This window comes from Panthera tigris, chromosome A1, assembly GCF_018350195.1.
Source record: "Panthera tigris isolate Pti1 chromosome A1, P.tigris_Pti1_mat1.1, whole genome shotgun sequence".
Lineage (NCBI taxonomy): Eukaryota > Metazoa > Chordata > Mammalia > Carnivora > Felidae > Panthera > Panthera tigris.
This window is the reverse complement of record NC_056660.1, coordinates 10,297,487-10,322,436: the sequence shown is the minus strand read 5'-3', so window position 1 is coordinate 10,322,436 and position 24,950 is coordinate 10,297,487. Positions and strand designations below refer to the sequence as shown.

General features: G+C 41.9%; 1 protein-coding gene across 3 annotated transcripts in view; it reads right to left on the bottom strand.

Moving 5' to 3' along the window:
• Positions 1-3,138: 3,138 nt before the first annotated feature.
• B3GLCT (beta 3-glucosyltransferase) overlaps positions 3,139-24,950 on the bottom strand; it is a 118,963-nt gene continuing 97,151 nt past the window's right edge. The window contains exons 13-15 of one of the 3 annotated variants that reach the window (XM_042994727.1): positions 23,724-23,843; positions 15,488-15,632; positions 3,139-3,630 (exon numbers count right to left, since the gene is read on the bottom strand). In XM_042994727.1, the coding sequence (XP_042850661.1) occupies positions 3,463-3,630; positions 15,488-15,632; positions 23,724-23,843 (433 nt within the window). In that variant the 3' untranslated portion in view covers positions 3,139-3,462. The remainder of the gene's footprint in view (positions 3,631-15,487; positions 15,633-23,723; positions 23,844-24,950) is intronic. The other 2 variants (XM_042994843.1, XM_042994782.1) reach the window with 2 other exon arrangements.

The following is a 24,950-nucleotide window of genomic DNA, read 5'->3' as shown; positions in this document are numbered from 1 at the left end:
CTGACCCTGCTCTCTTCTCTTCCTGCATTCTCTCCCTAGATGATTCTGTGTAGTCTTGTATTTTTCAAAACTTTTCACATGCTGATGAGCACTGGAATCTCCAGTCCTGACTCCTCTGTTGAGTTCCAGACTCGCTAACATCAACTATTTATCGGACGTCATCTGGATGTCTAATAACAATGACAGCCAAGCGACAGTCACGCAGGCTTGCTTTCTTTTTTTAGACATGACAAACTTGCTCCCACCTTAGAGCCTTCACACTTTCTGTTCCCTCTGCCTAGAATACCCTATGAATACCCCTTGCATTCCTGACCTCTCCTAGTCATTTGGATCTTTGCTCAAACATCGCCTTCTCATCAGGCCCTCTCTGATCACTCCCATCCAAAGTAGCCCCTCAATCACAGTATCCTGTTCTTAGTGCCTTTAAACATTTGTCATTATTAGAAATCATCTCGTTTCTTCATTTGTTTACTGCTTTAGGTTGATTCTCCTTGCACCCACCTCTACTCCCACTAGGAAAGTGCCTTTTAGGGGAAAGCGTGTGCTGGGAGACAGCATGAGATACAAAGCCTTCACTTACCACAGATAGGAGAAAGACACATTTTACAGGTAACAAGTTTATATAATGCTTGGGAACATAAAACAATGTGCCAGGCATTCAAAGATCCCGGGGACAGAGTGATGAGTAGGACAGATAAGGGGCATCCTGGAACATCTGGCACATAGTAGGTGTTTAATAAACAGCTGCTGAATGAATCGATTCATTTTTGTCCATAGAAATCACAGCTGATGAACGAAAGACAACAGAAACATTCTAAAGATTCTTCTAGTGTTCTTGTATTACCAATTTCTGAGGAAAAGTACACAATTAGTGGATATGGATGTGGACACACTAAAGGTATCCGGTAACCAGGAAACTGAGAGAGTACTGACACGTATATACCTGTGCATGTTATCACTTTGTGCTATGGTTCTATGTTCCCAAACATTCCATAAAGGGTGTGTTTGCACCTGAATTTCTGATTTAGCTGTAAGATATAAAAATTCTACAGAGACAACTTGCTTTAGTTCTATCAGAAGTGACTTAAAAGCAACAATAGCATTCCAGTCATCCCTTGATGTTGGCATCCCTAGGATGAAAAGAACTATCTGGAAGTGAATTCCTATGAAAAAGGCAGAAGAAATGTGAATAGGACAGTATCTGTCCTGGGAAGTTCAGATTCAAAATGTGTTTCTTAAGGTAGGAACTGTATGGGAATCCGTCCCAAAATAACATCTCCATTTGTTATAGAAGATAGAAAATGGTTTCATAGACTTTGTATAAATAGATCTTCAATATCTGATCGCTTTCTCTTACAAGGATAGCTTTTTATTAATTTTGCTCCCTGAGAACTGTGTTTTCTGAGCCACCAACTTTTTCCCCGGGCTTCATTAATTCTTTCTCCCCTTACCCCTCCCACTTTAGGTCGGACTAATGGATACACTGGAGAAATGAGTAACTGAGGCAAACATCTTTTATTTGTGGTTAGGCTGACATAGTTCCAAAAAGTAAACACAATCAATGAAACACCAACAAGTACCAGAGGAGGTACTCTGGCATCAGTAGAAGGCACTGAAAGCTTGACGTGGATCTTCGTGTACAGATAGATGCCTGTTCAATCCTGTCAAATGAATCTGCCATATTGGGAGTATGACAATTGGGAGGCCAGAGCAGGAACAACCAAAGCCTCTTTTCCACTGGGTCAGGCAGCCAGGCTCCCCGGGGGGTACTGATCACAGATAACAGGAAGGTGACTGTGACCTGTGACGATAGCAAGGACAGCAATCCCAGCTCTGACGATGCTGATGTCACCACCAGTCTGACAGGATCTATAGACCCTTGGGGTGCTTCTCAAACATCTGCTCGTCCCCAATCCAGTCCTTGGACAGGCCACCACATCCACTTTCACAAAAATGAATCTAATGCATTCGGTCACCACCGAAAACACACCAGTTCTGGTTTTTGCTAATTTGGAAACCAGTAAAAAATACTATTGCATCATTTTGGAAATGAGTCCAAGCTAAGCTACAAGAAAATGTATTGTTAAAAAACACACATGGGTACTTTTAGTGGTATGGCTTTAAAACCCTGTGCTTGGCCATAAAAAGCCTTACAAGCAAAGCTAATGAATAGCAATTTTTTTTTTTTAAAAAAAGAGGAAAGTATTTTACTAGACTGAAATTAGTTTAAGACATATCAAAATCAAATTTTATGCAAATGCCCTCAGAAAAACTGAATTACATAATTAAAATGTTAACATACAGAGTACTTTTTACAAATTAATAATGAATGTGTTAAATTACTAGATACTAAAGATATGATTTGAAAACTAGAGCTGTTTCAAAATACTATACTCAAATCTCATTTTGTAAGAACCCAGGGAAATTACTAAATCACCATGGTGCCTTTCCACTAGGGTTCCACGGTACACTGGGGGGGGGGGTCTATTATGAGCCAGGAGAGAGTCGTTAAGTAACATTCAAAGAAAAATAAGAGTAAAACATCAGGTACAAATTAATTTAATTCACTTCCTGAGACTTCCACAGAGCTCACAGACTTGAATAAAGCCCGACAACGTTGTTTTTAAATATTGAGAACACTATTCTCTGGCGGAATCCAGCACACTTTTGTGTTACAAGTAGGTCATAAAGATAGGGCTTCGGGGAGAAATAGAACAGAGATGAACCTCTAAAGAAAGAGATAGAAAGCTCTAGCAGAAGACTTCTTATTCTCTTTTTATGAGGCACCAACAGAAAAACAGATAAAACATAACAACCCTGATTATAGACTTCGGGGGACTTCGTATCTCGACTTTTATGATGTTTGATGAATATTTAATACAGCATTATTCCTACTGAATAACCAGAAAATAATTTTCATCATTAATAATATGGTTAAAAAGTTCACATCATGGTAATACCCATGTCAACGGATGTTGCCTCTTATATATATATATATATATATATATATACACACACTGTAGAGTGGGTGTGTGTGTGTATATATATATATATATATATATATATATACACACACAGTCATGTCTTGCCAGTCTCATGCCCATCTGACACTTTATAATGAAGAGAGAAAACAGGAAGGAGACTTCTGGTACCATTTATTTTTCTGTGACAGTAATAAAGCTGCTGTATCACAGCTTGAAAAATACACAGTAATCACTGTATATTACAATAACCGCATAATGCAAAAAGCAAGTGATTTTTCCCAGAAAAAAAAAAATCTGTTTCCCCTACGACTCTGTTTCCTCCCCCCCCTTCAAAAAATACCATATACATAATTTCCACCTAAAGTCAGAGTCTCCCAATGCCATGTGGCACATGGAAGCAATGTGGTCACAGCTCGCAGGACGATGCCAGCCTCCACTCCGGTCTCGTAACCAAACTGTGCTCGTAGGCCAGCACGCTTTATAACTCTTCCTTAAAGCCTTTCTGTGTCTCCTGCCTGGCTTTGTCTTCCTCACTGGGTGCCAACCACGTGAAATATACCTTTACCGGATCGATGTTCCAGTGTTTATGAAAAGATATGGGAATTTGGTGAGAAAGGTAGTCCCTAGGATAATCCACGGGCCGGGCCTGCGAGAAGAGGAACAGAGGTTTATGCTCTCTTAGCACCGAAAACAATTTTGCTTCAGAATAGCATTTGAATTCATGAAGTGACTGCTTTTCTTCAATATTTGATATTGGCTATGAGAATCTAAAAGCAAGCAAGAAAATCTTTTCCACCACCCTCCCTCTGACTCCAGGCTCCCTGCTTTTGTATCTCCGATTACTTAAATATTCCAAATGCACCACTTTTTGCTTCTGTGTTCCACAGACCTCTAGGAGATCCCTCAACCATGATAAATATAAAAAGCTTTCCTTGGTAAGTCATTTAAGTCACTATTATAATGTGCAAAAAAAAAAAAAAAAGCAGAAAAACTGCTATTTCCCAGGCCTCTCGAAAGAAATTCTGGCTATATGTGGTGTGTGTGTGTGTGTGTGTGCTTGTGTGTGTGTGTGTGTGTGGTAGGGCAGGGTGAAGAGTTCTCAGGGTTCCCCTGGCCTGTCCACTGACCTGATGTGTGATTAGGCATAAGTCTCTCAGAGTAGGAAAATGTGGAGCTCATCAGGGAATCAGGGAGAAGGATAAAGTATCTCAATGCTCTCTTCCTATCTAGATGTCTCGTCTGACTGCAGAAATGTGAAGAGACACATTGAATAACTGGAAACAGTTTGCAAGAGAGCCAAAAAAACTTTTTGCATTGTCATCATTTCAATATCCTCTAGAACTTAACAAAATGATGTTTAAGCAGAATCAGACATAGCCTAGAATGACTGAGATTGAAGTAACCTAGCAGCTATGGAAGGAAACTGAAACCAGATACTATTTCGTTTTCTCTAAACAAAGTATCCACCTGCTCTCAAGGCTTGTTTACAGATTTATATCGCCCATCTGTGTTATACAGTCACTCACTGGGTTATCAATACTGAAACAGTCTTGGCTTTATTAAACCCAGATAGGATACACTTTTAAAATGTTTCACTTTTTTATTTTTGAGAGAGCACAGCAAGAGGGGTGGGGTAGAGGCTGCGGGGGGGGGGGGCGGGCAGAGGATCTGAAGCAGGCTCTGCACTGACAGCAGAGAGTCTCATGCTGGGCTCCAACTCACCGACTGTGAGATCACGACCTGAGCCAAAGTCAGACACTCAACCAACTAAGCCACCCAGAGGTGCCCCTAAGATACATTTTAAAAACAAGTCTTCTCTAGGCTAAAATTTTATTATATTCTGCTTAAAATGCCTGATATGAATACTTAAACTCTCTTAAATGGTTTACAGAATACCCTCATTAAATTTTATCTCATTCATTCAACACTTGAGACAACCTTGTGAGATGATCAGGGATTTGTCACCAATTTATAGATGAGAAAACAGAGCTCACAGAGATTGTAACTTTCTTAGGGTAACATGACAAGCCAGGAACGGAACGGGGGAGCAGGTCCCCGGCTCAGATCCTAGTCCAGCATCCTCCCAGGGCAGTGTGGCTGGTCCTCATTCCATTGTGCCACAGGCTGGGCACATCAACAGTGCCTTTACTGCCCTGGCCTCCTTGGGAGGCTTTATCCAGGAATGGCACAAATATTCCACTCACGTGAGGGTTCAAACAATAGTATCTGCAAAGAAGCCTTCGAAATAATGTGAAGGGGGAGGGGCGCCTGGGTGGCTCAGTCGGTTGAGTGTCCGACTTCAGCTCAGGTCATGATCTCACGGTCCGTGAGTTCGAGCCCTGCGTCGGGCTCTGGGCTGATGGCTCGGAGCCTGGAGCCTGCTTCCGATTCTGTGTCTCCCTCTCTCTCTGCCCCTCCCCCGTTCATGCTCTGTCTCTCTCTGTCTCAAAAATAAATAAACGTTAAAAAAAAACAAAATAATGTAGGGGGAGAACTTCCATACCAGCCATTTATTGTGCTTTAAAAATTCTAAGTGCTCATGGTTTTAAAAATCTAGGAAGGAAATTTTAAAGGAAGAGGGAAAACAAAGACCAAATATACATACTGGAATAAAGTCTAACAGAGGTGAGAAAGTTTTGAATATTAGCTGAGGGGATTCATATATGATGTTTACTTGCAAGGCCTTCTGAGAGTTTACTGGCGTGGAAGAAAACTCAGGAAAAACATACTCTCAGTTCAATTCTCAGATAACTCCACAGTTGTTGATGGTCCCAGAAGAAAGAAAGAAAAACAGTGGAAACAACTCTTGGCTCGTTTTTCACATTTAAAAATGAACTGTTAGAGACACAAATGCATCTCATAGGAAAAAAAAATTAATCCATAATATCTTTCCCTGTATTCATGCAGATTCCAGAAGTGATTGCATTTGTATCTTAGGGGCTATGGATACGAGTGAAGGGCTGGCTTACAAAGTTATTAGAATGGGCTAATCATTTCTGGAAAATGCAGTTATGAAAAACAACAAAACAAAACTAGAAAAGTGAAAAGAGGCATCTGCAACACCAAGAAGTCTAGATGGACTCTGAGAATCACATCTCGTTGCTCAAAATGCCAAAAGGAAGTACCAAACAGTCAGGGTCAAGAGTGTGGGAGGAGGCCTTAAGAACAGACATGGAACATGACGGGAAGCTGTGCACAGGGAGAGAGATGGCTTAAACTGCATGAGAAGGACAAACTGGGTGAAATCAAAATTTAATCTGTAAATATTAGAGCACACTGAACAGCAATAAATGGAGATTAAAATTGTATTTCTTCAAACACATTTTTATGGCTATATTGACATACGATTTACATATCATACAATTCACGCACAGTAACAGTAGCTTGAAAATTTTTAGTAAACGTCCATATTTAGGCAACCACAAATCCAGTTTTAGAAGGCTACAGTCATTCTCCCAAATTCCCTGGCATTCATTTTAAGTCAATCCTCACCCCTACTGGCAGCCGCAAGAAACCACTGATTTGCTTTTTCTTTATAGTACTGCCTTTTCTAGAAATTTCTTATCAGTGGAATCATATACCACGAATGTGTTGGGCCTGGCTTCCTTCACTTAGCACTGCTGCATGTATCATAGTTCATTACTTTTATTGTGAGCAATAGTACATTGAGTGGATATACCATACAACCACACAAACAACACACAGTGATTATCACACAGCTTTCATGGGTCAGGAGTCTGGGCACAGCTTAGCTGGGACCTCTGCTTCATGGGCTGTCACAAGATTGTAATCAGGATGTCAGCCCAGGCTGTACGATCTCATCGGAAGCCTTGACTAGGAGAAGATCCACTCCCAAGCTCACTCTGGGGTTGCTAGTCACGTTCAGTTCCTTCTGGACTAGTGAACTGAGGGCCTCACTGCCACGCCCAGCTCCCTGCCGCTTGCTTCAACAAAACTTGCAAGCCAAGAAGGAAGTAGGGAGAGTCTACAAGAAAGTTGGAGGTCACAATCCCTTGTAACCGAATTACAGAAGAGACCCCCCATCACCTTTTCCATACGCAATGGGCCCACACGCCAGAGAGGGGAATACACGGCGTATGAATGCCAGCAGGAGGGGACCAGTGAGACTGTATGTCATAAATTGCCTACCACATATATGTTTAACTTTTTAAAGACCATCAAGACGTTTCCAAAATGAGTGTATTTTATATTCCCAGTAGAGGTCCAGCTTTTCCACAGCCCCACCAACACCGGGAAGAGTCTGTTGTTCGGCTTAGGGCCATTCTAGGCGATGTGATTTTAGTCTGCATTTCCCTTGTGACTAACAAGGTTGAGCATCTTTCCACGTGCTTATTAGCCATTCATGTATCTTCGTTAGTGAAATGTCTGTTCAATCACTGGCCCATCTTAAACTCAGCAGTTTATTTTCTTGTTGACTTGCAAAAGATGATTATATAATTCCGGATTCAAGTCCTTTACCAGATACGTAATTTAGAAACATTTCTCTCAGTTATGATTTTTTTTCTTTCTCTTCATGATATCTTTTAAAGAGCAAAGGTTGTTTTTTTTTAAGTTTTCATAAAGTCCAATTTATGAATTTTTCCTTCTGTGGAGCATGCTTTCAATGCCATATATCCTTGCCTAAATTAGGGTCACAAAGAATTACCCCTACGTTTTTTCCCAGCAGTTTACAGTTTTAGCTCTTATATTTTGTACTATGATACATTTGAGTTAATTTTTGCGTGAGGTATGAGGGAAAGTTCCAAGTTCATTTTTCGTGGGTGGAAATATATAATTGGTCCAGCACGACTGGTTCCACGTCCCCACTGAAGTGCCTTGGCATCTTTGTGAAAAATTAGTTTACCATAAATGAGAGGGTTTATTTCTAGAATCTCTATCCTGTTCTTTGATATATTTTATATATATATATTTTTTTCATTGATATTTATATATATATATTCATTGATATTTATATATATATTATATATAATTATATATAAAATATTTATACAACTTGTACCTTGTGTCATAGCTTTATAGTGAGTTATGAAATCATTGAAGGGTAAATTCTCCAATTTTGATCTCCTTAAGAATTGTTCTGTATTTCCATATACATTTTAGGATCAGCTTGTCAATTTTTTACAAAAGAAGACTGCTATGATTTTGATATGGATCACACTGAATTTATAGATGAATTTGGGGAATGTGGGGCAATAAAATTTCCCTGAATTTCTGTGCTCCTGCAAAAAAGCCCTTATTAACCCCCAAGAAACATCTCACAGTCCATTTGTCTAGTCAATTGCTCTGATCCCAAAGGAAAGTAAAACTTCCCTTATATTTAAAAAAAATTTTTTTTTACTGTTTATTTTTTATTTTTGAGACAGAGACAGAGCATGAAAAGGGGAGGGGCAGAGAGATAGGAGACACAGAATCCGAAACGGGCTCCAGGCTCTGAGCTGTCAGCACAGAGCCCGACGTGGGGCTCAAACCCACGAACTGTGAGATCATGACCTGAGCCAAAGTCGGACGCTCAACCGACTGAGCCACCCAGGCTCCCCAAAACTTCCCTTATCTCTTGAGAAGACCAACGGTTATATCCCTGAACTAGGTCTAGAGGGTAAGCCCCGAAGTGCCAGGAAAACCTGTACGCTTTAACTCTGGGATACATTTACATTTCAAGGACAAATGAGGTATTTGCACACCAAAATGCTGACGTAAAGGAAGGGTTCCTCTTTAGAAGCAGAGAAAACAATTTTTTCTTTGTAACTTGCCCGTGGGGTATCGGGCCACTCATGTGGGACAACTGAGCTGGCCCTTTGCGCAGTGCCCTGGAGGTGAAACTAGGTCGAAGAGGCAGTGGAGATGGGGTGGGGGTGGGCACAAGATAGGCTCTTATTTACTGTGACTTGTTTAATCTAAAAATCTCTCTCTGATCCAGAACACTTCATTTAGGCATTCAGAATAAGTTAATTTTAAGTAAGATGAAATAATAAAATTTAAGTATTAAAACATCAGCAGAGTAAATTGCCATCATAGTGGTATTGAGTCTTCCAATCCATAAATATGGTCTCTGTCTCTTCGCTTAACTAGATCTTAATTTTTCTCAGAATTTTGTTGTACGGTATACAATGTAACTTCCTCGAAGGTTTATGCCTGAGTATTTTTATTCACTTGGATGTTATTGTGAATGACATTGTTTTCTTCATTTTTGGATTTTTTGTTGCCAAAACGGTACAATTGCTTTTGTACATTGGCCTCGTAGCCTGCAACGTTGCTAAACTCATCTATTGGTTCTAGAAGTTTGGCCCCGCCTCCGCCCTCCACCGCCACCTTTGGTGGACAGGTGGATAGGGAGGATTTTCCACATACAAGATCATATGATCTATGGATACAGACAGTTTTACTTCCTCCCTTCCAATCTGTATCCTTACATGTATATTTTGCACCTTATTGCACTGGTTAGAACCTCTGAGTATAGTGCTGAATAAAAGCGGTGAGACAGACATCCCTGCCTTGTTCCCAGTTTTGGTACGTTATAGATTCACTTTATCAGATTGAGGCTTTCTCTTCTAGCTTGTTGAGAAGGCTTTCTCTTCTATTTGTTTTTCACTTTTCTATTTTTTTAATATGAAATTTATTATCAAATTGGTTTTCATACAACACCCAGTGCTCATCCCAACAGGTGCCCTCCTCAATGCCCTACACCCACTTTCCCCTCCCTCCCACCCCCCATCAACCCTCAGTCTATTCTCAGTTTTTAAGAGTCTCTTCTGGTTTGCCTCCCTCCCTCTCTAACTTTTTTTTTTCCCTTTCCCCTCCGCCATGGTCTTCTGGTAAGTTTCTCAGGATCCACATAAGAGTGAAAACATACGGTATCTGTCTTTCTCTGTATGACTTATTTCACTTAGCATCACACTCTCCAGTTCCATCCACGTTACTGCAAATGGCCAGATTTCATTCTTCTCATTGCCAAGTAGTATTCTATTGTGTATATAAACCACAATTTCTTTATCCATTCGTCAGTTGATGGACATTTAGGCTCTTTCCATAATTTGGCTATTGTTGAGAGTGCTGCTCTAAACATTGGGGTACAAGTGCCCCTATGCATCAGCACTCCTGTATCCCTTGGGTCAATTCCTAGCAGTGTTATTATTGGGTCATAGGGTAGATCTATTTTTAATTTTTTGAGGAACCTCCACACTGTTTTCCAGAGTGGCTGCACCAATTTGCATTCCCACCAACAGTGCAAGAGGGTTTCCGTTTCTCCACATCCTCTCCAGCATCTATAGTCTCCTGATTTGTTCATTTTGGCCACTCTGACTGGCATGAGGTGATATCTGGGTGGTTTTGATTTGTATTCCCCTGATGAGGAGTGACATTGAGCATCTTTTCATGTGCCTGTTGGCCATCTGGATGTCTTCTTTGGAAAAGTGTCTATTCACGTCTTCTGCCCATTTCTTCACTGGATTATTTGTTTTTTTGGGTGTGGATTTTGGTGAGGTCTTTATAGATTTTGGATACTAGCCCTTTGTCCGATATGTCATCTGCAAATATCTTTTCCCATTCCGTTGGTTGCCTTTTAGTTTTGTTGATTGTTTCCTTTGCAGTGGGGAGGCTTTTTATCTTCATGAGGTCCCAATAGTTCATTTTTGCTTTTAATTCCCTTGCCTTTGGAGATGTCAAGTAAGAAATTGCTGCGGCTGAGGTCAGAGAGGTTTTTGCCTGCTTTCTCCTCTAGAGTTTTGATGGTTTCCCGTCTCACATTCAGGTCCTTCATCCATTTTGAGTTTATTTTTGTGAATGGTGTAAGAAAGTGGTCTAGTTTTATTCTTCTGCATGTTGCTGTCCAGTTCTCCCAGGACCATTTGTTAAGGAGACTGTCTTTTTTCCATTGGATATTCTTTCCTGCTTTGTCAAAGATTAGTTGGCCATACTTTTGTGGGTCCAGTTCTGGAGTCTCTATTCTATTCCATTGGTCTATGTGTCTGTTTTTTGTGCCAATACCATTCTGTCTTGATGATTACAGCTTTGTAGTAGAGGCTACAGTCTGGGATTGTGATGCCTCCTGCTTTGGTCTTCTTCTTCAACATTACTTTGGCTATTTGGGGTCTTTTGTGGTTCCATACAAATTTTAGGATTGCTTGTTCTAGCTTCGAGAAGAATGCTGCTGCAATTTTGATTGGGATTGCATTGAATGTGTAGATTGCTTTGGGTTTTATTGACATTTTAACAATATTTATTCTTCCAATCCATGAGCATGGAATGTTTTTCCATTTCTTTGTATCTTCTTCAGTTTCCTTCATAAGCTTCCTATAGTTCTCAGCATACAGATCTTGTACATCTTTGGTTAGGTTTATTCCTAAGTATTTCATGATTCTTGGTGCAATTGTGAATGGGATCAGTTTCTTTATTTGTCTTTCTTTCTGTTGCTTCATTCTTAGTGTATAAGAATGCACCTGATTTCTGTACATCAATTTTGTATACTGTGACTTTGCTGAATTCATGTATCAGTTCTAGCAGACTTTTGGTGGAGTCTATCGGGTTTTCCATGTATCATATCAGGTCATCTGCAAAAAGTAAAAGCTTGACTTCATCTTTGCCAATTTGGATACCTTTGATTTCCTTTTGTTGTCTGATTGCTGATGCTGGCACTTCCAACACTATGTTAAACAAAGCGGTGAGAGTGGACACCCCTGTAGTATTCCTGACCTCAGGGGGAAAGCTTTCAGTTTTTCCCCATTGAGGATGATATTAGCTGTGGGCTTTTCATAAATGGCTTTTATGATGTTTAAGTACATTCCTTCTATCCCGACTTTCTCGAGGGTTTTTCTTAAGAAAGATGCTGAATTTTGTCAAATGCTTTTTCTGCATCGATTGACAGGATCATATGGTCCTTATCTTTTCTTTTATTAGTGTGATGTATCACATTGATCGATTTACGAATATTGAACCAGCCCTGCAGCCCAGGAATGAATCCCACTTGATCATGGTGAATAATTCTTTTTACATGCTGTTGAATTCGATTTGCTAGTATCTTGTTGAGAATTTTTGCATCCATATTCATCAGGGATATTGGCCTGTAGTTCTCTTTCTTTGCTGGGTCTCTGTCTGGTTTGGGAATCAAAGTAATGCTGGCTTCATAGGATGAGTCTGGAAGTTTTCCTTCCCTTTCTATTTTTTGGAACAGCTTGAGAAGGATAGGTATTATCTCTGCTTTAAATGTCTGGTAGAATTCCCCAGGGAAGCCATCTGGTCCTGGACTCTTATTTGCTGGGAGATTTTTGATAACCGATTCAATTTCTTCACTGGGTATGGGTCTGTTCAAATTTTCTATTTCTTCCTGTTTGAGTTTTGGAAATGTGTGGGTGCTTAGGAATGTGTCCATTTCTTCCAGGTTGTCCAGTGTGTTGACATATAGTTTTTCATAGTATTCCCTAATAATTGCTTGTATTTATGAGGGATTCGTTGTAATAATTCCATTTTCATTCATGATTTTATCTGTTTGGGTCATCTCCTTTTTCTTTTTGAGAAGCCTGGCTAGAGGTTTATAAATTTTGTTTATTTTTTCAAAAAACCAACTCTTGGTTTCACTGATCTGCTCTACAGTTTTTTTAGATTCTATATTGTTTATTTCTGCTCTGATCTTTATTATTTCTCTTCTTCTGCTGGGTTTGGGATGTCTTTGCTGTTCTACTTCTGTTTCCTTTAGGTGTGCTGTTAGATTTTGTATTCGAGATTTTTCTTGTTTTTTGAGATAGGCTTGGATTGCAATGTATTTAATCATGAAGGGGTGTTAGATTTTGTCAAATATTTTTCGGTGTCTAATCAGAGGATCATGTGGCTTTTATTCATTATTCTATTCATATGGTATGTAAAAATAATTGATTTTGGATGGTAAACCAAGCTTTCATTCCTGTGGTAAATCCCACTGGGCCATGGCATATAATCCCATTTATATATTGCTGGATTCAGTTTGCTAATATTTTGTTAAGGATTTTTCTATCTATGCTCCAGAGTAATATTGGCTTGCCGTTTCTTTTTGTGATATACCATTTTAATCCCCTTGTTTATTTTTGGAGTGATCTTCTAAGTGCTTGCTCGAAGGATAACAATATGCATCTTTGACATACTAGGTTAATATTGGCCTCATAAAATGAATCAGAAAGTATTCTCACTCCTTTAATTCCATCAATGTATGTAGGTTCAAATACTTTCTCTGTTTCTTTTTAAGCCAGTTTGGCTAATGAGTGTGATTCTAGAAATTTCTCCCCTTTCACTCAAATTGTCTAACTTGTTGGCACAATTTTGGTAGGGTTTGTAATGATGTCCCCTCTTTAATTCCTTTTGGTAATCTCTGTCTTCTTTTTCTCTTGGGCAACCTAGCTAAAGGTTTACCAAATCAGCTGATCTTTCCAATATAACTAATTTTTTCTGCTGTTTTTCTGTTGCTTTTGCTCTAACCTTTAATATCTCTCCCCCCAAAACCAAGTCCACCCCCTCTGACAGCAAAGCTGCTGTTTTTTTCCAGCTAGGCCCATACTGGTCAAACCGTTCTTGCTCTCTCCAACCAAGGTGGGGTGCATGGGGAGGTGGAGGCTGAGGGGTCTTCAGGCAGAAAGGCCTCAGAAGGCCTCATATTCCGTTGGTCTTACTGAAGCCATCACAATTTTTCAGGAATGAATGCTTCCCACTGCTTTTGTTTGTTTGATTTCCAGAGTCCTGAAATGAGTATTTTGACAATTTTGCGCAGAGGTTTCACTGGCTGGCCACTGCATGCTGCCATACCCATTGGTGGCATATAATTTTAGAAGAACAAAAAACCATATGCTCTAGACCCTTTGTTTTTAATAAAAGGATATACTACATATTCCTTGAAGCCCCCTTCTAAGCCTATGATTTCACAATAAACTGACTAAAAAGAGAAGGAGAGTGGCCCAGGCTACTTTGTCTCTGAGACTATTTTCCTAAAGCCCACTCTATCTCTAACTCATCAGGAATCTTAGATTTTTATCTCTGTGCCTCATATGTGTTTCTCAGTATGAACCAATGCACTGTTTCGATCAGTATTCAAGCATTATAAACGTGAAATAATTTCCAAATCATAGCAAACTCTCTAAAAGAGGCTTAAGAATTAGAAGATATAGTGGTATCTGTTGGGGAGGATAGGCTTTAAGCATATTTTACACTTTTGGAAAGATTTACCATTTATTATGTGGATTAGAGAAATCAAGAGTCCTAAAGTCTGGGAAATGACAATTTTTTTTTTATTTTTAATTATCTTCAAAGGATTTTTTGCTTAAGGATTATTTTCCTTCTTTCTTTTCTCTTTATCATTTTCTTTACTAGCATATTCCTCCCTTGGTGCTATAAAAACCCAAGACTGTCCTATTAACGGTGACAAATTATTCCCCTTAAACCAACAGTTTTAATTACCCTTCCTTTTCTAGAAGTGAAACACTATGACACGGGGTGAGAGAAAGAGCAAGAGAAAATAATTTGCTTCTCTAAGTCACCCCATAACACAATACGTAGGCTTAAAATGGGTAAGGGCTCTCAAGGTTTTAAAAGATTGGAGAAGTACTGACTGGTACCAAGGAAGAGATTTCTCATACATTTCTTATTACGAAAGGTCTATTTCTATTCTCCATTGCGGTCCTCAAGGATGCCAAAATGGATTCTGCCTTTCTTGATAATGCAAACATTTTCTTTGCCTTGTTCAAGTTATTTCCTATGGTGCTATTTCTGTCATGTTCAATTTTCTATATTAGTATGATAGCATTTGCTACTGGTTACTAAATATGACAACATTTGTATTATTACACCATCAGAACATTCGCTGACCTGATTCCTGAAAAAAACAAAAAACAAAAAACAAAAAAAACTACCAAACATAATGCAGATTCCCTTCTCCCAACCCAAACTGCAGTATGGTGAAGCCACTATAGCACCAACTATCCTTGGCAAACATCGTCGCAGACAACAAAAATATATACCCCCAGTATATATGCTTATTGAGATACTATCCTGAAGTGTAACAGAGTTTAGCCACTCAGCTTAATAGCAATGAAAGGAGAAAGCCCAATAAAAAAGCAGCCGGTGGACAGCGTAAAACCTGAGGACAGGACAGATTTACATTCACTTCGTGGCATACACACAGCAGAAATATTAGGTCGTCCGTGCGTATTTCTAGATAGCATTTAATAATTTTAAATGCCACCAATGTTTTAACTCAAAAACAGAGGGGGAAAAAAGAGTAGCTTTTCCCTCGTTCTATATTCAAGGACACTGGTCAAACACCATTCTGTTTTCCAGAGCTTTCTGTGTTCCATTTTCCTGCCATAGATGGAACAGCATCAGCCCTCTGGACAAAGAGATCCGGAGCCCATCCACAGTTCTTAAGACTGTCTCCAAAAGAATATAGGAAGGGAATGAAGTAGGATCCTTAAGTGAGAAGAAAATCCCCCTCTCTCCCTCTGAGGTAGAAATAAAAATGTTGTTCTCACCTGATGGAAGAGAGGGCTGTGTGTCACAGGGATTCCCAACCCACTAAAGCACATTCCCAGGACCATATCATCGGGGGCATCATTGCTGTAGCAGCGACACTTACTGGCGAGAAGTCTCCTGATTGCTTCTCTGCTGAAGACCATTCTAGTGGGAAGCCAGAGCAGACAGAGAAAGGGGTTAGAGCAGCTCCTGGAGACCGTTAATCTAAATAAAGAAATATAGTTGAGAGGCCACACTCTTAAAAAGACGCAGACCTCAGCAGTGTTTTATATCTAATAGTTGTTCTGGGGGAAATGTTTGGTGCTTTCTACAAAAGGAAATTTTACTTTGAAGAGGTGTTTACCTATCTAATAGGCAACTGTATGTCTTCATAGATTTCTTGAAAACAAACACTATACAATGGTTTTTTCTTAATATGCCATTGGAAATTAGAGTAGTTCTTTAGTTGGAACACTCTGAGTGAGATCAGTAACAAAATCCACCAACATTCCCAGCAAGTAGATGGGCCCAAGCACCTTACTCGTACAGGTGCTGACTGACAATAATATCAAATCTACCTGGAACAACCATGCATTGTCCAAGTGATTCCAAGTCTGCAGAAGCGTCCTTAAGGTGATTTTGAGAAAGAGAAAGAACAAAGAGAGAGAGAGAGAGAGAGATTTGCCCCAAATAGTGCCAGGATGCTACTTGATCCGGTACGTTGGGTGCTTTCCAGTGGAACTCATGCCCAGTCCTGCCTTTCTGTGCCCTCCTCAGATGTTGCGTAAGGCTAGAAACTGTAAAACAACATTTTCCAGTTTCCCTTGCCATCTAAGACAAGGCTCCAACCTGACAATGAGGGGCACAATCCTAAGGGGGTGTGGGGGAGCCGGGGGCATCTGCTTCTGGCTCCAGCCATCCCTGTGACAGACGCAGGTGTTGGTGGCCAGCTACAGGCTCCAGCAGAGCAGGCCCAGGGCAGCAGAGTGGTGATTGTGGTCCCACAGCAACAGTGGGGGGCCAGGCCCGGGACTGGCTCAGATGTAGTGTTGTGACCCAACAGCAGGACCGGCCACAGCACCCCACAAGAACAGGCTCCAGAAGACAGCCTTTGCTTTGTTCCTTTAGCCTTTGGGGCAGTAGCAGCTTTCTGTAGTTACCAAGCTCTAGGTAAGGCCACCTCCTCTGTTTTCTCCCTCCAGCCCTTTCCAGCACATCTGTAACAAGTTCCTGCAATAAATCCTCCTCTTTTTAAAACATAGATTGGTCCCCAAATATAGGACCACCTGGTCCTACAGTAGTAATGAATTTTCTCATATTATGAATAATCCAATAGCTGATAGGGCTGAAGGGGCTAATATGGTTCACAAATTCATTCCCAAGAGGCAATGACTTCCTTGAAGGCAAAACTGTCTCAAACTTATCCATATATTCCCAGAGCCCAAACACAGGGCGTCGCACACAGTTAAGCATTCAGCAAAATCAGACGTGTCAAACAAGTGGGAACGAAGCTGCCTTTACAAAGACCTTTTTCCCAGGGAGGAGGGAGCTCTGTGGACCAGTCTAGTAGGAAGGAAAACAGGACAAAGACCTTGAAAACAATCCCTGATGCAAAACTCAGCTGGGCTCAGTCCAATGTAGCTTAACACCAGTGACCATGTGCTGGCAATGCAACGGCACACAGGACATTCTCTCTGCCCCAGCGAAGAGGCCAGAAGGCACGATGAGACACGACCAGACAAGAGGAAAAAGCAGCTCTTTAATGAAGATGATACAAGGAAATCGGACTACACAACTAGAAGAAACAGTTCTGGGGGCGCCTGCGGGGCTCAGTCGGTTAAATGTCCAACTAGGGCTCAGGTCACGATCTCATGGTTTGTGAGTTTGAGCCCTGCGTCAGGCTCTGTGCTGACAGCTCAGAGCCTGGAACCTGTGTCTGTCTGTCTCTCTCTCTCTCTGCCTCTCCCCTGCTCATGCTCTGTCTCTCCCTCTCAAAAATGATTAAACATTTAAAAAGAAGAAGAAACGCAGTTCTGGGGCTCGGTCAGGTAAGCGTCAGACTCTTGATTTCAGCTCGGGTCACGATCTCACAAGTTTGTGAGTCGGAGCCCCACATGGGGCTCTGTGCTGACAGTGCAGAGCCTGCTTGGGATTCTCTCTAGTTCCCTCCCTTTCTGCCCCTCCCCTGCTCTCTTTCTCTCAAAATAAATAAACTTAAGAAACAAAAAGAAGAAGACACACAGTTCTTGTGAACTGTACCAAAAGGAAAACTGTACATATAAAAACTCACCAGAAGTCCTCTTTCTCTCAGAGTCCAGTGCCCCCCAGTGACTGGGGTAGCATCTACATGCTGAGTCAATCTCCCGCTCACCTACCTGACCCCAGGAAAAGGGTCTATGTGAGGGAACATGCATCAGCTATAAACAAACACTTCCTTAAAACATCTATCTGATGCTATGTCAAAGGGAATTTCCTAAGTAAACTGCACTTGACTTTGAACAATGCAGTGTTTGGGGGCCAGTCCCATGTCCAGGTTAAACTCTGATGATAACTTTTGACTCCCCCCAAAAGTTACCTACTAATAGCCTAGTATTGACCAGAACCCTTACTGATAACATGAACAATAAACACAGTGTATATGTGTTATACATTGTTTTCTTACAACAAAGTAAGCTATGGAAAAGAAAATGTCATTAAGAAAATCATAATGGGGTGCCTGGGTGGCTCAGTCGGTTGAGCCTCTGACTTCGGCTCAGGTCACGATCTCACAGTTCGTGAGTTCGAGCCCCACGTCGGGCTCTGTGCTGACAGCTCAGAGCCTGGAGCCTGCTTCAGATTCTGTGTCTCCCTCTCTCTCTGTGCCCCTCCCCTGCTCGTGCTCGGTCTCTCTCTGTCTTAAAAATAAATAAAACATTAAAAAAAATAAAAATAAAAAAAAGAAAATCATAAGGAAGAGAAAATACATTTATAGCACTGTACTGTATTTATCGGGAAAAAAAATCACATACAAGTGAACATGCCCAATTCAAACCCATGTTGTTTAAAAGCCAATTGTACTTGTATCCCAATCCTAGCTATAATCGTGTGTATCTTAAACCCAATTTAAGTCAAAACACTTTATTTTTTTCTTTTGCCAGCATCTAGTAGAACGAGAAAGAAAAGGAAAACCCACTCTTTTCTCCTGGCCTACTCTCTGAAAAATCTGTATTAGTATTTTTTTTTCTATTTTACCCTACTCACACAGAACAGTCTTACATTAATTAGTCATATAAACTAAGTACACATGAGTCCTTAATTACACTTGTTTATTAGCATGTTGATGGATTATTTCAAAAAGAAGTTGCCCCCCAAAATGGAAAACTACCAAACATATCATGGTATATCTGCTCTATCCTCCAACTTTTAAATATTAAAAAGATGTGATTTCTTTTCATATAGAGCATACTAACTTTAAGCATAAGGAAAACTGAAATGGGAGGCAAGGGCTTGCAGAAGGCCGTGCGCGCAAATCAAGAGCACATACAGAAGATAAAAGTGCATCAGAAACGTGCCCGCCCCTCCTGTTCTTCTAGCAGACGGACGGGTCAGGGCTATCTCTGGGTAACACTGGCCCTCATCCCCTTTCCAGTATGGCTGCCAAAGAGAATGGTGACATCCTGATCACAGCTTCCTACCCAAACAGAGGTAAGTATTTCAAAAAAGAAAATGGTTGCTTATTGAATAAACTGTCTCCAGATACCTGAATGTTCAAGGAGTAAGCAACAAAGTGAAAACCAGACACTTGGATTCAAAGAGTGCAAAGGTCTCATTTTGCAAATACACAATACCTCCACACCAATCACTGGAGTCCACACTCCTGATTCAGCTCTGCTTTGTGGGGCTTAACAGAGACAGTTGAAGGCAAGGGTTTTCACAGACTTACTGACTGTAAACCAATGAGAAAACAAGAAACGCTTTTCATACTACAACCATTTATATGTGTTGTGTGTGCACAAAACGAAAAACAAAATTTCACAAGACAATACCTGCCCTAACTACGTGTGATAGACTATGATATTTCAATTTTATTCTATTCCATTTTATATTACACTGTTTTTAAATGACGACTATGATCCATTCATTGGTGTTTCAAGCCCTTAACTGATCCTGACTTGCTATTTAAGAAAAATCATGTTGGTTCTTAAGCTCGATCATCAGAAAGTCTACTGAGAAATCATTTAACATTCTGTCTGCAGCTTTTTTCAAAGGTTGATACGAGACAGTCTTGTGATGAATGCTTCTGTATCTTTGTAAAAGTACCATTAGAAACAGAGTATTATACCAGTCGTTAGTTATATAAAGATCAAGGCTCAGTGTTCATGCATTTGTTTACTCATTTATTCACTGTACCTTGTAAAAAATGAGTCCCTCTGCTAGGAAGTAAAGATATAATGAGAAATGAGACACAGGTGCTGCCTTCAAACAATTCATCATTTAGGTGGAAAACAGAAAGGTAAATAGCCAATTAAATGATAATGGGTTGCATAATATGCTATGAAAGTACATTTGAAAGGCATCAAACCCAGATTTGAGAGGCCAGACTAGGCCAAAGGCTTCCAGGAATAAATTATAGCTATATCATGTCCAAAGAAATGAGAAGGATGAGCCGGGGGACAAAGACAGAAAGCTGGGGAGGGGAAACAGTGCTGTGTGGAGACCAGCAGACGCCAGTCTGGGGGAAGAGGAAAGAAAAAAGGCCTCTGAGGACTTGAAATAAGTCCAGGAATTCTTTAAGATGACAGTGCAGGTGAAGGAGCCTAGAACAGCAAAACAGCATCTGCCAAGATCATGAGAGGCCAGGTAAGTCTTGACCAGGAATTTCGACTTTATCCTAAAGGTCACCGGAGGTTATAAAGGAGCGCAAAGACTTTCATTCTCATGGTAATGAAAAAAAAAAACTCCAAATAAAATTAAAATCACAGTAACCTACGGCACTGTTGCAGAGGTGGGGGGTATGAAGCACAGATGAACTCATTTCTAGAGAGAGGAATCCTTCCCAGACAGGTGGCAAGCTGGGGGGCAGGAGGCGGGGAGAAAAGACCAGCTAGAGACATTAGCCCCAAGTCAGTGGCCTCAGCAGCACCCACGGAGGCTGTGGACCCGGAAAACTGAAGGTGATTAAAACGAGGCCTAATCCCAGACCAGCCTGACTCCTGTCGGCATCTGAACGACCGTCTCCTAGTCTTAGATGCCAAAGGTAGGGAAGGGCTCACGCTCTTGGGGAAGAATAAAAGCCAGAGAAGCATGTGAAGGCCTCTGAGCAGGAGGGCACCAGGATCAGATGTGGTTGTAGAAAGGTCTCTGTGGCTACAGGGTGGTCAACAGCAAGGAGTGGAGGAGATGGGGAGCCATGGCAGCAGCACGCACGTGGGAGATGGTGTGACCTAGATCAGAACTGGGGAGGTGGAGACAAGTGATATTTAGGACACAGAAATGACATGACTCGGTGACCGGGTCAGCTGCAAAGTCCTGGGGAACGAGGAAGAGAAAGGGCAAAGCAGACTCAGAGGTCTCTGGGGCAGGAACTCATTCATGCCACGTCTTCCCTGAGGGAACACCACTGGGAAAACACTAAAGCAGGGGCCAGGGTCAGAGGCAAGGTCAGGATGGCAGTGCTGGGTCTCATGTCCTGGGAATCACGCCAGTGGACAGGGCCTCCAGTGGGTGGATGTAGCAATCGGGAGGTCTGGGGAGAGTTGCAGGCTGGGGATAGAGCTTCGGGTGTTTTCAGCACAGCCACGGGGGTGGATAAAATCACCAAGGAGAATACAGAGTGAGAAGAGGACACCAGAAAAGATGCCCGGAGAACACAGCCACTGAAGGAACAGGAAGAAGGAACTGAGAAGGAATGATCAGAAAGGCAGGAATACACAACGACAGGACACTGTTCCGGAAAGCAAGAGAAAGGAGCATTTCAAGGAGTAAGCGGTCACCTTTGTCAAAGTCGGCTAAGAGGTCAAACAAGAGGAAGATCGGGAGTCCGCCCCTGGATTTGGCTACGTGGATGCTGCCAGAAACCTCGGCAAGACAGCTGAGGTGGGAAGCCAAGCGTGGCAGTCACACGGAAGTAGGAGCTGGAGAGCAGAGATCATGAGTCCTGGGTTCTTACGATGACTTGAAGGGGAAAAGAGGGAGGGTGCGGTGGCAGGAAGGAGTTTTAAGATGGCAAAACTGGAGGTGGTAGGAAGTCCACAGTAAGAAGGTAGAAGCTGAACACGTAAGAGTTAACAATGCCGTCCTGGTGGTTACAGTGCCCGCCATGGGCCTGGGAAGGGGAGCGGTGACACCCATGCAGTGTAGATGCCAGTCTGGCACTGCCCTGTGAGCTCCTGTAGGGAAGGAACTGTGGCTTCCATTTGCATCCCCAGGGCCTATGCCCACCAGGCTTGTGGAGTGAATGAGCAACCAGCTGGAGCAACGAAAGGCCACACTGGCTAGGTGAGGTCAAGTGCCATTTCAGGCTTCAAGGGCCAGTCTCAGAGGTAACAGTGAAATCCAACAGGCAAAGAAGGAAACCAAATAGTGTTCTTGGCCATCACTTCTGTGTTAAAAGTATGTTAGCCCACATGTGCCACAAAATATAGAAACCCATATGCAAATAATAAGACCCCGTTCAAAGGCAGAAAGTTCTGACTCAAGGGATACCATACCCTGGTCCTTCACTGGCTTCACCACCTCACCCAGAAAACTAAATGCATTACTATAAAGCTTCAAATAGCTTGAGCCCTTTTTTTTTTTTTTAATTAAGAAGTCAACAGTCGTTGGCCTTTACCCTTTGGCGTCTTTTCCAAGGCCTACCTGGACCCCCATCTCCTGTTGCTAATGACCTCAGGTGGAAGCATGCCACTGCCCAACGAAGATCAGTACTCCTGCCCAGGCCCAGTAGATAGTCTTTATCACAAGGCGGGTTGAGCAGTGGCTGGGGTCATTTTTTCCATCTTGAATCCATTCAACATAATACCATTTCCTCCAGTATTACACAGTCCTAATACCCAAGCTGCCGCCCCTTATGCTCATGACTCACAGAGCTTTATAAACCAGTGCCAAGAATGTTGCCAAGCACATAGTGGACATTCAACAAATACCTGTTGAATGAATTTAAATCACTGTATTTCACAACGAGTTCAGATTCTCCCGAAATCGATCAATAGCAAAAACTGTGGAAATAATAGACTAACTGCTCAAGTGACGTAGCCATATAAATCAAATCAGAATCGTCCCCTGTAAGAGATCCGGCATAGGCAGATGCTTCATTTAAAAACACTGACTTTGGGGGCGCCTGGGTGGCTCAGTTGGTTAAGCGTCTGACTTCAGCTCAGGTCACGATCTCGCAGTCTGTGAGTTCGAGCCTCGCGTCGAGCTCTGGGCTGATGGCTCAGAGCCTGGAGCCTGCTTCCGATTCTGTGTCTCCCTCTCTCTCTGCCCCTCCCCCGTTCATGCTCTGTCTCTCTCTGTCTCAAAAATAAATAAACATTAAAAAAATAAAAAAATAAATAAAAACACTGACTTTGGGGGCACCTGGGTGGCTCAGTCAGTTGAGCATCCGACTCTTGGTTTCGGCTCAGGTCATGACGTCACAGTTTGTGAATTCGAGCCCCATGTCAGTGCCTTGGGATTTCTCTCTCCCTGTCCCTGTCCCTCCCCGGCTTGCTCTCTCTCATTCTCTCTCTCAAAAAATAAATAAACATGAAAAACGTTAACTTTTCACTGTCATTTAAAATCTATAAATCCGACACAAATATCACTTAACTGCTTAAGTGATATTCTATACTACTCTTTTCCTAAATGTGATTTATTAGCAATAGATAATTTAAAAGTCTGGTGACTTATTTCTGTACTACTCTTTTCCTAAATGTGATTTATTAGCAATAGATCATTTAAAAGTCTAGTGACTTGTTTTCTGGAATAAAATCTATATCCAAATTTCTTTCTCATTAAAACAAGCAAAGCTAATTGTCTACCTAGAGGCAATCATTCCTCTAGGGAAATTTCTACCAAGTCCCTCAACATCCATTTATATTTCTCCAAGGGGTAAAATATTCTTTGTGGTGAACCGTTCTCGTATTTAGAACGGTTTACTTTCCTATTACAGTCACAGCTACCATTTACAGAGCACGTATGTATCAGGATTGGTCCCGCTGCCACATGCCCAGCCCTGGATCACAGAAACAGAAGTGAGTGCTGAGAGTATTTGCAGAAAGCTCTGTTCATAGTTACCCTCCTCCTCCCGTGACGTAGCTGTAGCCTCCAGTGCCCAGGCCGTAGCCGTAACGCTCTCCCAGAAACAGCGGTTCGCTGGAGTCATAACAGCTAAGCAAGTGCTGGAGCCTGGAGATGCTAAGATTCCAAAGAGAACATAAGCAATAATTACTTAACTCAAATGGGTTTCCACGGTAAAAAGTTGACGATTCTTACATCCCACCGGTCACGTTATATACTACTGTACGGAAATCGCTTAGAGATGAAATTCAAGTGATTTACGGAAGAAATTCACTTAAAAAGAAGAAGAAAAAAATGGACACTGTAGATCCCTGGAAACAGAAGAGAAACTAAAAAACAAGGGGCTTACTCCCCGGTTTTAATAAGCCCCTGCCAGAACATGGCTGCCTCCCCTGGGTGGGTAGGGTGGCAGGTTAACGAAGTTGAGGTGGCCAGTGTACTGTTTAGCTCACGTCTACCAGTCCTGTTTCCCAGTGAGCGTGAACTCTCACATCTCTTCAGATGTACTTGGCGTAGGAGCGCTGACAACACTGACTCCATCTTGGCCATCTTGTCCTCGCCTCTGGCGCACTGAATGCGCCACTTTAGATAATAGCAGAGAGCCTCTGCCCAGGTGGTGCCACTTTAGATAGCTACCCTGTGAGGGCACCCCCATGCCCCTAGCTCCATAAAACCTGGAGAGTGGCAGAGAATAGCTGCATATTACCGTCCTGGCTGATAGACTGACCATCAGTAAGTTTCCCTGAATAAAACCGTAAACAGCTTGGACTGGCTTGCTTCCTTTTTCAGCATTAAAGTGCCTTCTCAGTCTGGAGGATCCATTACTGACCCTCCTCCAGCTTCTAATACTTGGCGTAGCGGACAGGAGACTGAAAATGAAACAAGCCAGGGAGGGGTAAAGGGGGCGATGCCAGGAGAAGCCCACAGTCCACGCAGGGAAAGCCTGTGGTCCCTTGGGGGAAATCCCAAGCTTGCTAGCCAGGAGATTCGGCCAGGTCTCGTGAGCGTTTCAGACCGGCGTGTGAGTACAGAAACGCCCTAACCGACACGAGTCTGAAATGGTGAAGCAAAAGGGCCAAGAAGGGGTGGCAGCTTGGGTCTTAGGACTGTGGAGGAGATGGTATTATGCTGAATGGATTCGAGATGAAAACGTGGCCTCAGCCACTGCTGAACCTGCCTGGTGATGAAAGATTATATACGGCAGGCGTGGTCAAGAACTGCAGG